At 43.2% G+C, this 17,007-nt stretch overlaps 1 protein-coding gene and 1 long non-coding RNA gene across 3 annotated transcripts in view; one reads left to right on the top strand and one right to left on the bottom strand.

Moving 5' to 3' along the window:
* ZFAND3 (zinc finger AN1-type containing 3) overlaps positions 1-10,123 on the bottom strand; it is a 311,278-nt gene extending 301,155 nt beyond the window's left edge. For both annotated transcript variants that reach the window (XM_070586016.1, XM_070586018.1), the window contains exon 1: positions 9,443-10,123. In XM_070586016.1, the coding sequence (XP_070442117.1) occupies positions 9,443-9,513 (71 nt within the window). In that variant the 5' untranslated portion in view covers positions 9,514-10,123. The remainder of the gene's footprint in view (positions 1-9,442) is intronic.
* Positions 10,124-10,313: 190 nt separating this feature from the next.
* LOC103565094 (uncharacterized) lies at positions 10,314-12,159 on the top strand. Its single transcript, XR_548205.2, has 3 exons — positions 10,314-10,658; positions 11,276-11,377; positions 11,464-12,159. It is a non-coding gene; the product is annotated as an uncharacterized lncRNA (long non-coding RNA).
* The last annotated feature ends 4,848 nt before the right edge of the window (positions 12,160-17,007 follow it).

Below are 17,007 nucleotides of genomic sequence, written 5' to 3'. Positions count from 1 at the left end.
AACTCTCCACTAGGCTTGGAGGTTGAAAAGGGAGAAGAAAAATCAGTCCCAAGGAAAGGAGTTGGTCATGGCAATATCAGAAAAGGAAAGAAGCAGACTGAGTCTCCGAGGCATGCCACAGAGACACAGTGAAATACCATCCTTTAACTAGCTGAGAAGGTGCCTTTGGGCTGAGCAGATGAAAGAGCCCATGGAGTTCTAACAGATGGAACACCAATTTTGCTGAAAGCTGCTGCCATTTCCACTAAACTTAGGTTTGAAATTTATACCACAGATCTCATCCTATGATCTTTAGCACTTCTCTGTAAGACCCCAGGGGACTCACACTCCTCACTCCAAGATAAGACAGAATGTTTTCTTGAATCCTACCCACCACCTGTTCACATTAATTTCTCTAGCCCTTACAGACGTGGCCACCTCTAATATTTTGACTAGAAATTGGTGCTGGTGACCACAAAGCATCTTCATTCCTAATTACCCCACTTTCATCACCCTACTGACATCCTCATTTCCCCATCCCCCTTGCTCTCCAGTCCTCCCTTGACAATCTTCTGTGTCCTCATTCTTCCAACTCTCCTCTGAATCTGGTATCTGATACATATCTGTCTTCTTCTGCACCCCAAGTTTAAACACAAAACCAACATAGTCCATTCTTCCCGTCCCTAGCTCAACCAAAAACACATACAATGTAAGAATCTAATTTATCTACAATGAAAACTATTCAGGTAAAGCTAGGAGGCTTTCAACTACGGGATTCAAATATCTAGTCACTGTACAGTCTAAAACCAAAAGTAAGAAAATGCAGTCTTTAGGGACACATACTTCCATATAACAGGTTTTACTATGGTTATCATTTTCTAAATTAATCCATACTCACATTATTGAGATTATAAACCCCTAAAGAGACTCTAATACACAACGTGCAACACTCCACACTTTCACTCAATTGTCCCCTTATCATTAAAGGCACAGCAACTGTTCCTTGATTAGATCCTGTCCAGTATGCACTGAAGAGAAAGACTAGCCTTGCAAATAAAATGCATGGTTTGAACACATCTTGGAAGTGCTACCGTAGTGGGGGGGAAGGGGGGGTGGTGACGACACAGATGACAGGGAGAGCTACTCAACAGTGACCTATCCACAGAAACAGGAAATACAGGCCTTAGAGATAACACGAACACATCCCCCCAATCAATAAAAGAACAAAACAGAAGTTCCCCTAAGCAAGCATTTTTGTGGATCAACATCCACAGAACACTCCATTTTTTTTTTAATATGCCTTAGTTTTTTCGGTTTTTTCTTTCTTGAGGAAGACTGGCCCTGAGCTAACATCCATGCCTGTCTTCCTCTACTTTATATGCAGGACACCTGCCACAGCATGGCTTGACAAGCAGTGTGGAGGTCTGCACCCGGGATCCAAACTGGTGAATCCCAGGCCACCGAAGAACATGCAAACTTAACTGCTGCGCCACCAGGCCAGCCCCACTCCTTTATTTTTAAAGGTGAGTAGCACAGCTTTGTGTTACATTAAAAGGGAAAAGCAAATTAGATAAAACTGTATAAAGTGACACACTGTGAAGATTTTGTAATACATGCGAAGTTTCATATACACACACACAAAGACTTGAAAAACTGGTTTCTGGATTGAGTGGCATCTAAAGAAGAAAATGAAGAATACCATCCATAACTCCCCAGGACAGAAACCAAAAGATCATAAATCCAGAAACAACTCACACTGAAATACACCACACCTTCCACCTCCAGCTTATCTTATATTATTTCTTGCTAATTACTATGGCCAGTTTAAGAATGACTATATTATTCAACTTACATTATGTCCCATTCGTTATGTCAAAGAAGAATTCTTTCAGGAGATAACACTGCCAACACATCTATCCATATAAGGCACCCAAGAAAGGGTTGAAAATTGAAAAACGATGACCTGAAATAGGCAGAGACTTTGAAAGCAAAGACATGATCAGCAAAGCCATCGACCCAAACTGTGTTCAAATTCCTGCTCCCACCCTTCCAGTTCAGTACCATAAGCTACAGAAACTTCCTCACACCATGTTCAGGAATGCTACCAACTCAAGCATATAATATAAAAACAAATGCCTGGCCAAAGAACCTGACTGCAAGAAGAGTATTTGTGATGCTTTTGAACGGTCAGAGTACTTCCAGGAAGTGTGGCTGGGAGTGTGATTATTTTATATAAATGCACTTCAACTTACCAGTATAGAAGAGTCCAAGAAGTAGATAACATCAACAGCTGTTACTACATTCCACTCTACTTTAGCAGAAAGAAATGAGAAAAGGCACTCCCCAAAAGGTCCCAAGTACAACGTCACCAACTTTACTCTTGCCCAGGTCATTAATGAGGCAGCAATGGGGCTAAATAGAGCCTGTCCACAAACTAGAAACACAAAATGCTGTGGTGTGACGTGGTCTGCCCCTACTCCTATCCCCGCCTCCACCAACCAGAGTGGTAGGTGCCAAGCTGCATCAGTGACCTCTCCCAGGACATTCTTCTGCCCTAATACAAAATCGCATCTGCCTATGGTCCAGGACATCTGGTACAGCTGAAAGAACAGAAGCAGTCAGCTAGTACTGGATCTTCTTCCTACTGCATTCTTTCTTCCCCCGGTTAACAGCTGTAGCCACAACCTCAGATATCCAGCACTGTTTGCAGTTCTGTCCCCTGGCCTCAAGGATGACATAGCATTTTCATTCATCTTATGCCATTACCTCAGCCTGGTGCATAGCAGATCAGTTTGGTTTTGCCCACTGCTGCAGGATATGCCAATACACTCCACCTACCTCTTTACATAGGGGCTTGAATTTACCAGAAAATCCAATGCACTTATCCCTAATCACATATCAAAAGCTGCCATATGAGATTTACATTTGTGAAAACAAATACTATTCCTCTACAAAAGTTACAGTCCAAAGTGAACAGCTTCAAAAAATCTTCTCACTAAAGAGAAAAAGAAAATCTATTTCTCTCTTAGTCCAACATTTCCCTGTATAGGCCTCTGAGGTTGCCAGTTTAATAGTACTAAGAGCAAAGATGACTGACTCAAAAGTTAACCTGAAAAAAACGTTCAAATTATAAACTAACTTGTACTGAAATGTTAATTCCCAAAACTGATCAAAGGAGCAGTTCCCAGTAATCTAGATTAACAATAGCATTGCTTGCTCCCAATGGAAATAAAATATGTTACAGCTGGAAAGAAACTTAGAGCTAAATTAGACAAGTCCCTCATTTTCAGAATATGAGAAAAAAGGGATCTGGAGAACTTACAAGAAAATAGGCTTAACGGTCAACTATATCTCAATAAAACTGGAAAAAGAAAACAGGATTGAAAATCCTGGCTGCCTATCAGGTCAACATTCTAGAAGAGCACTGTCCAACAGAACTTTCTGGGAGGATGAAGCGTTTTATATCTGTGTTCCCCAATAGGGTAACCACTAACCACTGAGCTAGTGAGTACCTCAAATGTAGCTATTGTAACTGAAGAAGTGAATTTTTTATTTTATTTAATTTTAATTAGTATGAATTTAAACTGCTACATGTAGCTAGTGACTACCATAACAGCATAATTCTAGAATACAGTCTTAGATTCCCGTTATTAAAAAACTTCAAAAAAAGTTGCTTAACCTCTCTTCTGCATTTAACACATATAGGAAACTTCCTCCTTATGTCCAAATACCTCATTCAGCAACATACTCTTGTTACACAAGGACCCAATCCAAAGCAGGTCAACCTGTTTCTCAAAGCCCCTCATAGAACTGAGTGACATCAGTGTCATCCACCCAGTTGGAATGACTGGCCTCTTTTGCAAATCACTCTGACACAAAGTCCCACAACAAGCCTGAATCTGGACGATTTTTTAAGCGTTTCATTAAAATTATACAAGTGGTGGGTGGCAACCAATCACTTTGTACACGTGGCTTTGATGAGACATGAAACTTCACCTTTCTTCAAAAAGAAAAAGGAATTTTTAACCTCAATCTTCATCTATGATAATCGTAAGATTTCAAATTTTCTAACAGTTTGCACAGCCACAACCTTTTTATGACCTAATAAAAAACTCAAATTATATTAGTTCTCACCCTCTTAGTACTTTGTTCTCAGTAAATAAGAAACACCCTGGTGTATTAAATATTAAGGACTTTATTCATTTCAGAGGATTCTTAGCCTTGTGATTTTTCCAGCTAGGAAAAGGTTAATTTGTGAAAACTAATGTAAGCTTTAATATCATTTAAGATTATGAAGAGATTTTTAGTCAAAACTTTTTAGTACAACTGAAAGTGCTGAGTTCTCTTTTTTGGAATGGGAAGGAGGACGGGGAAGGAGAAGGGTGAACGGGGAGAAGAGGTTAATACAAAAGAGGCGTATGTCCTACATGTTCACTGGATCTAACTATAAAAAGCTACTGCCTCAAACCAATGTAAACAAAGACGACGTTTTCTCAAAAAAAAATTATCTCCCAGTATTCCATCACATCAAAGAGTCAAATTTCATATTTTCTGGATGCCCCCAAATGTAATCAGGAAAACAGAGCAAACAGATAAATGTACTGACAGTGAATACTTCATTTAAATCATGTCATATCTTCAGACGCACACAATACTCAAAGATGCAAAGTAAAACTGCACAAACAAGCTGTTTTGTTTTTAAGAGAATGTTTAAGGGGGTTTTGTAATCAAAGGATAATTAGTGACATCACTGGAATGAACAGTCTACTGATTAACTAGTGATTCATGCTGTGTTCTCATCAACTTGAAAGCCCAGGTTAAGCTGGTTGAAGCGTGGCAACATGTCCCAACTGGGAAAGAAGATGGGACCGAGACTGAAGAACCAAAACGAGTGTAAGGGCCACACACTGCTGGGAGCCAAGCACGCTAGCCAGATGACTCACAAAGTGACAGAAACAGCGTTCCACATGAACTCCCAAAGCCTAGGCCCAGGGAAAATAAAAGAAAAAATATAGATAGACAGAAAGATTCTGTTTAAGCTAACTAGTCAGTATCTTGTGATTGCCAAAAGTAAAATGTAATAAAACAAATCACGTTATATGTTCAATCAACTTTCTACTAGAAACCATTCCAGGAAAGGAATTTATTTTGTGAGACTACTCTTGATCTCTGCCTAACCCCATCTTTATTTAAAATACATCATTATCTAACAGATTTAGTTGGTAAGTTAAATGCTTCAACAGAATAGATCACAAAACTAAAATACTAATAAAATCTGTTTCCCTAAAGAAAATGTACCTTGTAATATTTCTTTTATGACATGACTAGAAAGAAGAGCTCTTTTATTAAAACAATGAATAGTTTACCTAATAAATTCCATATTTAAATACTCCATTATTCCCTAGATACCAGACTCAAGATTTATGTCTACTATACTTTAAGCTTATTTATGAAAGAAATACTTCCAAAGTTTCCATAATATTACATTGTGATAGAGATTGTTTCCAATTGTAAAAGCAAAGTATCAATAACAGTAATGGATTTTTATACTTAATAAGTAGAAGTAGAAAAAAAGTCCATGTTTCCTCATCCTACCTAATTATCCTATTATCCTATAATACAGTCAGTATCTTCTGTCTTATTCTTCCTATCTTTTTTTAACATTTTAGGCCTGCTCTTTCAACAACTTCTGAAAATATCTGTGAAGAATCTACATGCGTCAGTACATTTTAAATGTCTAAACAGTGGAAAATGTGGCTTCAACTAATACCACTTATATGTGTATAGTTTAAAAATGCTTTCGTGTATGTATATATTTCAACTAAACAAAATGTACTAATAGTACTAATACACTAAACATACTAATGTAACTATTTCATTTCTGATTTGACAATTACAAACTTATATGTTTTTGCATGATTACTGAATGCCTAAAATGAGCCAAGAAAATGCTCATATTCCACTAAAAGTTTTAAGTCCATGTCTCAGGGAAAAAACTATTTATGGTCATTAACCTAAAAACACTGTATGTATGTACTATACAAACAACTTCCAACTTTTATAAAGAGGTAAATCTTCAACAATTTCCAAGACAGCAAAGTTTCTCAGTGGAGAGAGATGGTCTCTCTCTAAAACTGTAACTCAGTTACCTGCATACAACACAATATAAACCAAGAGGGAGAGAACCAGAAACTTCTAAAGTGTTCTAAGCACTAACACATTTGCATCATACGCTCCTCCTGTCATTCTCATAACTGCGTTCCCACCAGACCTCAAACCTCTCCTATTTAACCTAGCTCCACGGACTGGTGTCCTGACTAAACAATGCTGGGCAGCAAGGACTACAGCCTAAGTCACTGGAGACAAGAGCAATCCTAAAAGAATTGCCTTTACTCTGCTGGTGCCAGAACATTCTGCTGAAAGGCTCCTCTGCAAAGGGCTGGGTGTGGGCCCTGGCTAGCTGACTTTACAGACCTACAGCTTCCACAGATTGCTATGCTGACTGAAGTTTTTATGGAACATACTCATCTTCATTTTCATGAAAGGAAAAGGCAAAAGATATCTCCTGAATGGCTTTCACATCTGTCCACTTCTCTCCATTCTCCCTGGCCACTATACAGGTGTAGGCCACCATCATCGCTGGCCTGGATTACCCTTCCTGACAAATCTTCTGTACTTCAAAATACACTGCGTACATACATACACCACATTCATACAGACGCACACAATCATACTCGCACACCCAAGTCACTCTCAAGATCATCCAATAATCTTTCATATTAAAGTAAATCATGTCACTACCTGCTCAAAGTTCTTCAAGAGCTCCCAGTGGACTCAGGATAAAGTCCAAAGTCCTAAGCATTACCTATGGGGCCCTGTATCACCAACTTCTTTCACCATCTCAGCTTCATCTCTAGCCAATTCCCCTTCACAATCTACCAATCGACCTCAATGAACTTTCAGTTCCTCAAACTTGTAGTGCTCTCTCTCACATCCAGGCCTTCAGCCATGCTATTCCTTCTGCCTGAAAGAAACACTCTTCCATTTCCATTCTCTCCTATCCTTCCTGCAGGACTAGGCAGGTGTCACTTCCTCCAGGCTACCTTCCTCCACCTCCACCTCAGCTAGGGTAGGCGTCCTTCCCATTGCACCCTGTACCAAATCTAACACACCTTATTGTAACCGTCACTTTATTTCTCTATGCCCCCTGCTCCCAAAGAATGGGGCTAGTGTCCCCTCATCCACCAGCAGATCAGAGACAGTCAAACATTTGTTGAATAGATTCTGAGTTTACGTACTGAACATAACATGAATGTAGCCCATGCAGTAAGGGAAAGTCAGTTATTAAATAACGGAGACTAGGCGGCAACTTCATTATACTTTGGTATAAAATTCAAACTACACAGGTGCCTACAAACACGTTTAGGAAAGGTTAAAACATTACATATTAAAAAGAACATTTTTCATCAGAAAAAATATTAGTTTTGTGCTCACTACTCCTGTTAAGCAAACTGCAGTTCATTAAAAGTGCCAGATTGAAAGTATCAAAAAAGATGCCCTGGTTGCTTATAGATCAAGTATGGCATCAGGGTAACTATTCCTCTCTGCTACTACCGAACTCTCTCAGCATTACTCAGAACTCTGCTGACTACAGATAAAAGGCTATTCCATGTCCTTAGTTTCCAAGTCTTGCTATAAGTCTTTCAATAAGAATTCCACTCATAACGGTCCCAAGGACACAAACATGTTGCCAGGAAACAGACCTCTGATACATCCTGGGCAATAGTCGCCATTGGCAGCTACTTTCTTTGAGCCACATGTCTTCTTACAATGAGTTACAATCTGAGGCTTGTGACACAAGATTTTTCCAGGGCAGCAGACTGATGTCATAAACATGATGATACTAAGCACTCTAAAGAGCTCACTAGCTCCACCCTAAAGTCCCTGTGTGCAAGGGGCAAGTTATCCACCCTCCCTAAGCCTCAGTTTCCCCACCTACAAATAAAGAGATAATGGTTCCTACCTCACAAAGATTCCTATGGGAATTAGACTGTCCATGAAAGTACTTAGCAGACAACACAACTATTATTTCCAAATCAAAAAGGGAAAACTATAAAACCTAAAATATTTTCACATCTTCAGAACTTTTGGTAATGCCATAACTTATATTTGACTAATGTCCTTCTGGGAATTTTTTTGAGAAAGAAAAGGCAGAAAGATGAGTAAATGGTAATCTATTTCTTTGTCATAACCTTTGGATTTGACAATTTCGACAGAAACCTAGACTAAGATCCACTTTCTAATCTTTCTCTGTACTCCCAAAAGTCCTTGCCTTAATTTGTACCCTAACCATTCCTAGATCGGGGAGATAGCCAAGAGAAAATACTTCAACACATCTTCCCAAGATGTCCTCACGAGAAATAGCATCTCCTTACTGCCTCTATGCACCTCCAAATATACTAAGTGTTCGAGAAATAAAACAAAAAAAAGCCTCAATCACAAAAATTAGCCTTCACAGTCTCCAGTTTCCTTACAAGACAACTAGAGTCATAAGGCATGATGGAGGCACCTGTTAAGTAAGAGGGATGGCAATCCATGAAACTCAAAAGTGTTACAAGGAGAATTTATAACTATAGGTGAAAAGTTGATTTTCCACCTCATATTTTTTCACTCGAACACAGGACGGCCAAGTAATAATATATGCTAGCCAATCTGAATATTTTTTTCATTTAAAAAAAAAATGGGGGGAAGGGAATTTAAGCCTATTGAGCAAATTGGCTCTCACGTCCCCAAGCCAGGCTGACTTAATTTTTTTTGTTTTTTGGTGTTTTATTGACAAGGAAATTTTACGGATCTTCTGAAACGTGTTTTAAATAAAGGTGAGAGCTCAACAGTTTCATAACTTTAGCCCAGCCTGAGTTCTGGGCTCGATTGTTAAAAATGGGTGACGTGTGAACAGCTTCCTAAAAGCAAATGGGGCACTGGGATATAATTTAGGAAGTGATGATGCAAGTCTCCCGGGGGACAGGGAGGAGGGGAGGTGAAAAAGTCAGAGGAAATACCCTGCGGGTGCCTGAGCACCAACTCATCCCAAGGGGGGAGGAAGGGCTGGCCTCCACACGCCCAGGGAAGGGGGCACCCAGCTCCACCCGGAGGTGCCAACGCCGCCCCCTCCTCCCTCCCCGCTGCCCTGCCCCCCTCCCCCGTGGCCCAGGCGGCCCCTGCTGGCCCAGCCTCAGGCAGGCGAGTGCCAGAGGGTGGCAGCGCACCCCGGGCAGGGCCTTCTCTGCCCACCTCAGCTTCCCAACCGGCGCCCCTCCCCGGGACGCGGCCCCTGCCCCCTCCCCGTAGGCCCGGCTTGGGCCCAGCCCCCAGGGTTCCGGCCTCTCCGGGCCCCGAGGCCTGCCGGGCAGCCGCGGCGCCCGCGCCCCCGGCCCCCGCCCCCACCCGGCCGGGCACTTACCCCCAGAAGCCGCAGGGACAGCGAGGCGGCAGGCTGGGCGCTTTGCTGCGCTCGCTCCCGGCGTCTCCCATGGTGCTCGGCGGCGGCGGAGCTCGGCGGCGGCAGTGGTGGCGGCGGCTGGGCCTGGGCCCCGCTCGGAGGAGGAGGAGGCGGCGGCGGCGGCGGCGGCGGCGGCGGGGGCTCGGGGCGGGGGGAGGGGGAGGGAGCGGGCGCGCGGGCGGGCGCGAGTCCGGGGCTCCGAGCCGGGATTCCAGGCCGGTCAGCTGGAGGCGGGCCGCACCACTCGGCCTGAGGAGACGGGGGGGCCGGGGGAGGCGCGGCGAGGAGAGGGAGGGGAGCTGAGGAGGAGGGGCGTGCGGGTGAACCGAGGACCGCGGGGGAGGAGAGAAGACCCAGCGCCCTCCGCAGCTCCCACTGCCGCCCCGGCCAGAGTGATGTCCCGTGCGGCGGTGCTGGGAAGGACCTGCGGCCCCCGCCGGCTCTGGCGCAGCAGCGGCCGCTGTGAAGCCCGGGGCCCCGCTCGCTCCGTAACACCCTCCCCTCCCCCGGAGGCTGCGCTGACCGGACAATGGCCGCTCCGCCCCCTCCCTGCTCACGCACCCCTCCCAAGGAGTCACAATGGTCTCGCCCGGGGGAGCCGCCGCCAAAGCCCAGCAGCTGATCAGCTGGGATCCGGGCGTGCCACTTTGTTCAGCGCTTCAAAGGCGGAGTGCGGGGCTGTGGGCAAAGCCGAGAGGGTCGGGCTTTCCCTCGGCGACGCGCCTCTGAGGCTTTCGTATTCTTGGAACTTTTAAGATCTGACACAAACTTATCTTCCTCCCGTCTGAAGAAGGGGAGCAGGGTTCTGGGTATTCTTGGGCGCGTTGCCTCCCCCCACACGCTAATGGTACGCCCCAAGCGGGAGGGGGAGGAGCTGATTAGTTGTTTAGGGTAAGTTGGGCCAGTCCCAGAGCGGCGGCCGAGCGCTGCGCATGCGCCCGGAGACCCCGTAGCCGGGTACAGGGAGGGGCCAGGAGCGAGCGCTTCCAAACCCGGAAGTGGGTCTCGGTTTTCCCGGGGATCCCGGGGTATTCAGCTGCCGTGGAGGTCTGCAAACCCGCCGCTCTCCGCCCTGGGGGATGCCAGGGAGCGTTTGTCCACAAACTGCCGACCACCTGGAAATCTCTCTTCGCAGTCTCCCCACTCTTCCAGTTCCACGCGGAGAACTGGTCTCTAGGTAGCAATGAGCTGATGGGAAATGTCCCTCCGCTACCCCGACCCAGCAAGGGAGGGGGCGGGAGGGTAGTGTCTCCGTCGGGTTCCGTGCTCCTCCACTATCGGTACCCCCAGCGTCAAAGACGCAAGTCCACTCCCTATGCCTAGGCTAGGAGAACCTCAATTTCTAGACTGGACATGTTTGGTTTTTAGAGGGAGTTATGGCCAAATCAGTGATAGAAATTGATAAGTGACCAAGTAAGTTTGAGCCACTGAATAATGAGTTCTGGAGCGTTTCTTGTCTTTGATCCTGAACTCAGTCTGAGCTCCAGCCAATCGTGAGCAGAAGGCGATTGTTGATGACTAATTTTAACACGGAGGAAACTTCCTCCAGACCTCCTGGAGAGATGATCCACAGCTGAGGCCTTCTAAGTTCCTGCTACTTCCAGGAAGTCTTCCTGGCTCTTAGAAGTAGCTACTGTGTACCCTCGACCTGCCGGAGATAAGAGAGCCTCAGAGGGTATTACCTAGATTAATTTTATTACCAAATATTACTATTTTATTTCTAGGTATACTATTCTGTTTGTGTATGCTTTGTGGACTTGTTAACGTTGGTGTCGTTTCTTTTGGCCTCCAAAGGGCAAGCATTACGTTTAGCTTAGCATCCTCCTAAAGATGCTGTTGATGATGAAGACAACGATAGCAAAAATCAAGCCATTTAGAGCCAAAGTACCCCCAAATGTGAGTGCTGCTTTATTTTGTGTAATACTTAGTTTCGACTTTGGATTTTCACAAGTCTTCAATAAATATTTCTGTCAAAATTTCAGAGAATGGATGAAGCTGTACAGCACACCTAGCTTTCATTGGACTCATATTGGCCTTAAATCTTCATAAAATTGCCATATTCGTGAAAGACTTACAGCCTTTGAGCTTAACAAACTGAGATTAAGTGGGACTCTCTGTTGGCATCTTGATGATTTTCTTTTATATATGGAAAAGGTAACCCTAAAACCAAAAGGAAATTTAACTGCTTGCCTACCTGTCTGTTTGCCGGTTTTTCAATTTAACGAGCATTTATCAAGACCCTTATCCTCACTTCAAGAAGCAGCAGGGATTAATTAGTATCTATGAATCCCAAATCCCAGCAGAAAGAACCTTATTGGTCTAGCTTATGTCAGGTTGTCTATTCTTGGTATAGTCACCTTTAGCCAGTGGAGCAGTATGTAGTCAGGGCTCTTTGTTTTGTAATGTAAACATGGCTGTCAGAGGCCCATCCTTGTAGCCTGCAGTTCTCAAAGAAGGTTGGTTATGTTCTTGGCAAAGTTTCCAAAAGGTATATACCACCGACCAAAAAAGGAGTAAATTACAGCCTGAAATTCAAAAGTGTAAAGAACAATGGACGTGATCAAGAATTTTCCAACAAACTCCCACTTAAACTATTTCAGGCCTAAATTTCAATGGCATTCCCTCAAAGAAGCCATCGCTGATCCTCAGCCGCAATTAAAATTATGTTGCCCCATTTTTATCTTCTGTGGTACCTTTTTCCTTTGCAGCACCCATTACAGTTTATAATTGAATATTTATTTATGTGTCTCCTCTCCAAAGATCATGTTTGTTTTGTTCACTGCTATATGCACAACGCACAGGGCACATATGGTAAGGTATTCAATAAATATTTGTTGAATGAATAAAAGGCACAATAATTTTTTAATCCATGTGAAACCCGTATATGAATTGGCATCTTAATCACACTGTCCTGAAGGAATGTCTCTATCACCACCCACCTTCCCTAGAAGACACTGAAACTCACTGCAAGATTTTTCATCACACAGTAGTTATATGAAATGAGACCCAATGTACATCTGCTTCCTTTTATGATGTTCCTGGCCGGCTGACTCCTCACTCTTAGTTCCCAAGGTTTCTTTCTGAAGAGCCCTTGAACCAATTTCTATAATATGCCCACTTGGTTGGCCAAAAGCTCAGAGAGGACATAAAATTTCAGGGCATCATCAAATTAGGGGACCAAAGTGCGGGGGTAATTGGCAGAAGTGCTTTTGTCATAATTGTCTTGACTCTTTTCCTAGTGTGGATTATGTTCCAGATGAACCTGTGATGTGACTCCTGGGGGCAGTTTGCAATCACCATTGGCCCAAAAGGAGCCATCTACGAGCTCAGTAGGGTCTAGTAAAGGATGATATTAATGCTTCAGCAGCCAGCACTCTTGAAGTTGCAACTGAGGCTGTAAGGGAAAGATCCTGGTGTGACTAAGGGCAGGGGCGCGCAGGCACTGCTTTCCTGGTAATACTGAGTCCAAAGAACTTGGCCATGGAAGACACAACCAAAAAGTAGGAGCTTGTAGAGACTCAGAGAAAGCAGATGGTCCTCCAACTTTGATTCTAATCCTTACCTCACGACTCTAACTCCCAGTTCAAACCCTTTCATCATCATAATTCATTCTCCCTGGTATTAGCCCCATTGTCCAATCCAAACTCTAGCCTCAGTGTTAATCCTAATCCTAATATTATCTGTAAAATTTGATCCTAGATTTCAAACCTAATCCCAACCCTAATTCCAGGAGCTTAACAAAGGCACCTTGCCTTGCCACTGAGTTATTTTCCCCAGCTCTTCTTTCTTGTGTGTGTCTCTTTTTTTTTTTTTTTTTAGGAAGATTAGCCCTGAGCTAACTACTACCAGTCCTCCTCTTTTTTTTTTTTGCTGAGGAAGCCTGGCCCTGAGCTAACATGCGTGCCCACCTTCCTCTACTTTATATGTGGGACGCCTACCACGGCATGGCATGTTAAGCGGTGCCATGTCCACACCCGGGATCTGAACCGGTAAACCCCGGGCCGCCGAGAAGTGGACTGTGCAAACTTAACCACTGTGCCACTGGGCCAGCCCCTCTTGTGTCTCTCTTAACCCTGACCCACTCCTGAGAATAGAGAACCCTATACTATAACACCCTGGCCCTTTCCAGTTTCAATAGTCCTACAGAAGTAAAGAGCCTTGGGCTGCCAGGAAAGAAAAAATGGAACATCTCACCTGCACAGGACACAGAGACCCTGCCTAGTCACAACATGTCGTCTTGCCTAATTCAGGAGCTGCTAAGCCTCTCAAAGACCAGAAAAGATACAATCTAAGTCACCTGTATAGACTCAGAGCAGAAGACCGGAGACCCTTCTGCAAAATGATTGGGTTAGATTAGATGAGTGGCTTTTAAACCATGTTCTTGGAGCAAGAATTCTGGTTTCTGATTTTCTTCCTCACTTGGGTTTGGTTTTCCAAAGGAAAAAAGAAAACGTTTTTTTTTTAAAGTCACTGAACCGGGCCCTCTCTAAGGTTCCTTCTGGCCCTCGAGTTTTCTGATGTGCACTTGATTGTTCTAGGCACTTACAGTCCAGTTGGCACGGATAAACTTTCAGAGCCAAGGGAAAAGAAGAGCAACCAAGCATACCGTCTCCAGCCCTTCTCAGGAAACTAAAAATAAATTAAATAAAATGAATAGTGTGATGGAGAGAGAGGGGAGGAGAGGAGAAAATGCTGCCATTTCACGTCCCATGTTCTCACGTTCATGAAGCGATTGCTGATTTCCTGCTGCTCACACCCATCTTGGTGTAAAATTTGATTTTACTGACTTTTAAATTTCTTTTCAAGAGTGGAAATATCATTTTTCCCAGAAATACTTGACCTTTGTGGGGGAAAAAATTCACATAATGAGAAAGCTAAAGTCCTCCCTAATACCAGCCCCCAGAGATACCCTTTGTTAGCGATTTGGTATGTAGCCCTCCAAGCTTTTCATTTATATATGGTTATATAAATGGGGTCATTCAGCACATAGATACTCTAGCTGATTATTTTTAACTTAGAAATATGTCATGAACATCTTCCATATCTATGCATATAGCTTTGCAGTATTGTCTTATAGCTAAACATATTAGTCAGGGTTCTCCGGAGATATATACGAAATATATATACACATATGTGTGTGTGTATATATATATATAACATATATATATATATATATGTATATATATATATTATTGGTTAGGGTACATACAAAACCATACATATAAAGTATCATGGCCTTTTGATCTACCGAAGTCTTTAACAGGTTGGATGAGGCCTGCCCACAGTGGGAAGGGCAATCAGCTCTACTCAGTCTACTGATTCAAATGTTAATCTCAGATACACCCAGAATGTCCAACCAGATATCTGGGCATGTCATGGCCCAGTCAAGCTGACACGTAAAATTAGCCATCACACTAAAATCATGGGCTCCAAAGTCAAGCTGCTAGAGTTCAAATGAGGCTTCTACCACCTCCTAGCTTGGAGACTTCGGGGAAGATGCTTAGCCTGTCTGTCAGATTCCCCATCTGTTACAGGAGACATCTGTAACGGGCTGTGCCCAGTTTCTCTTTGGTGGTCCTGCGTCTCCTTCTCCCAGGCCTTCTCGAAGATGCACACACTAACTAGGTTTAGTCAGGGAGCCCAATCCTCTGACCACAAGAATTCAGATTGCCTGAGGGAGAGCCAGCGCCTCCCTGGGCTACCTTAGTATCTTTGCTTTCTAAGATCAAATGTCCTTAGGACCATGTAAGCCCAGAGCTACTGAGAGACCTGCCATGTGGAGCAAGGATACCTGAGGATTGAGCCAATATAGAGGAAAGAAGAGAGATGGAAAGAGAGAAAGATTAAATCATCAAGACATTGTTTGAGTCCTTGAATCCAACTAAGTCTGAACCAGGACCACCTCTGGACTTTTCAGTTACATGAACCAATAAATTCCTTTTTTTTTTTTTTGTCTAAGCTAATTTGAGTTGTTTCAGTATGTTTCAATGAGAAAAGTCCTGACTATGCATAATAGTATCTACCTATGTCATAGGTTTAGTGTGAGGATTAAATTATAAAATCCATAAGGAACTCTTAGCCTAGTACATAGCATATACTACAGGCTCAGTAAACACTATTATTATTCATTTCTTTTTTAACGGCTGCTGATCACTCTACTGTACAGGTGAATCATTGAATGAAGCCCCTCTTGATTCATGTGTTCTATCATTCATTTGTTTATTCATTCAGCAGACACTTTTTGAGCACCTATTATGTGTTAGGCACTCTTTTAGGCATTAAGGATGCAGTGGTGAGTGAGACAGATAAGCTTCCTTACTCTAGCTGTGCTTATTCTCTAGAAGTGGAGGCAGGCAATTAAAATTTTTTTAATGTCTTGAAGGACAGTTAGGTCCAGCTTTCCACTTTTATAAAATATTTTACAATGAACATTTGCCTGTTTGTACTATTAATGTCTTGGAGAAACTTTTTAGAAAAAGAACTGCAATACCATTTCACATTTGCTATATATAGCCAAAGTTCCCTCCAGAAAGGTTGTACCAATTTACACTCCCTCCAACAGTGAGTGAGAAGGCAGAATTCCCCGCACCTCAGTAGCCTTGGGATATCATTACTCTTTTTAATTGTTGCCAATGTAGAAAAATGACACCTAATGGATATTTTAATTTGCATTTTTTGGTTATTAATGAGGTCCAGATTATTTTTGTATCATATATATATGCCATTTGAATTTGGATTTATTTTTGTGTGCATTATCTGTTTGCATCATCTGTTTAGATCCTTTGTCCATTTTTCTACAAGGATTTTTTTTCTTATGTAGTTTAAGATATTGATATTAAGAGTATTAACCTTTCATCATATGTACTGCAAATGATTTCTCTGTTGTTTGTCTCTTAACTATATCGAGGCTTTTGATTTTCAAGAATCTAAAATGCAGGGGAACTGTGAGAATTGACCTTGGCTAATGTTTGAATCGCCAACATGGGCAGCTTTTTTCTTAAGGCTTCTTGTTGCCACTTACAGGAGAAAAAAGGAAAAGAGAGAATTAAAGGGAAAAAGACAGGAAATAGCAGAAGATGGGGGCCAAGCACTGAGGGGAATCCCATCCCCTCGGCCTGCCCAACCCTGCCTCATCTTGGGCAGGCTCAGCTCTGAGGCAAATGGCCAAGCCCTCTATGGGTCAGCCCAGGCCCTTGGGCTTGGTGCCAGCCCTGAGCTCCCTGGGGTGAATCATCCAGGACATACATCTCAGCCTTCCCATTTCCTGTCCAGAGGTGGAAAAGCAGCCAGGAGCTGTGGCCCTATAGCTCTGTCAGCCCCCAGGAAGGAGTCTAAAGTTTCCCATCAAGTCCCTTGTTAAAGTTTGCAGAGCTAATTTCTAGGAGTGAACGGCACCTTGTGTGGCCAGGCTGGGCTTCAAGAACTGACCCAATAAGGAGAAGCAAGGGTATTTGAGGAAGGGATAGTGGTTGGGAAAAAAGTGTTTGAATTCATTGTTAGGATGAAATTAGGGAGGCAGCCAGAGT

The sequence above is a fragment of the Equus przewalskii genome, chromosome 19 (assembly GCF_037783145.1).
Source record: "Equus przewalskii isolate Varuska chromosome 19, EquPr2, whole genome shotgun sequence".
In the NCBI taxonomy this organism is placed as follows: Eukaryota; Metazoa; Chordata; class Mammalia; order Perissodactyla; family Equidae; genus Equus; species Equus przewalskii.
This window is presented reverse-complemented; position numbering and strand designations above follow the sequence as displayed.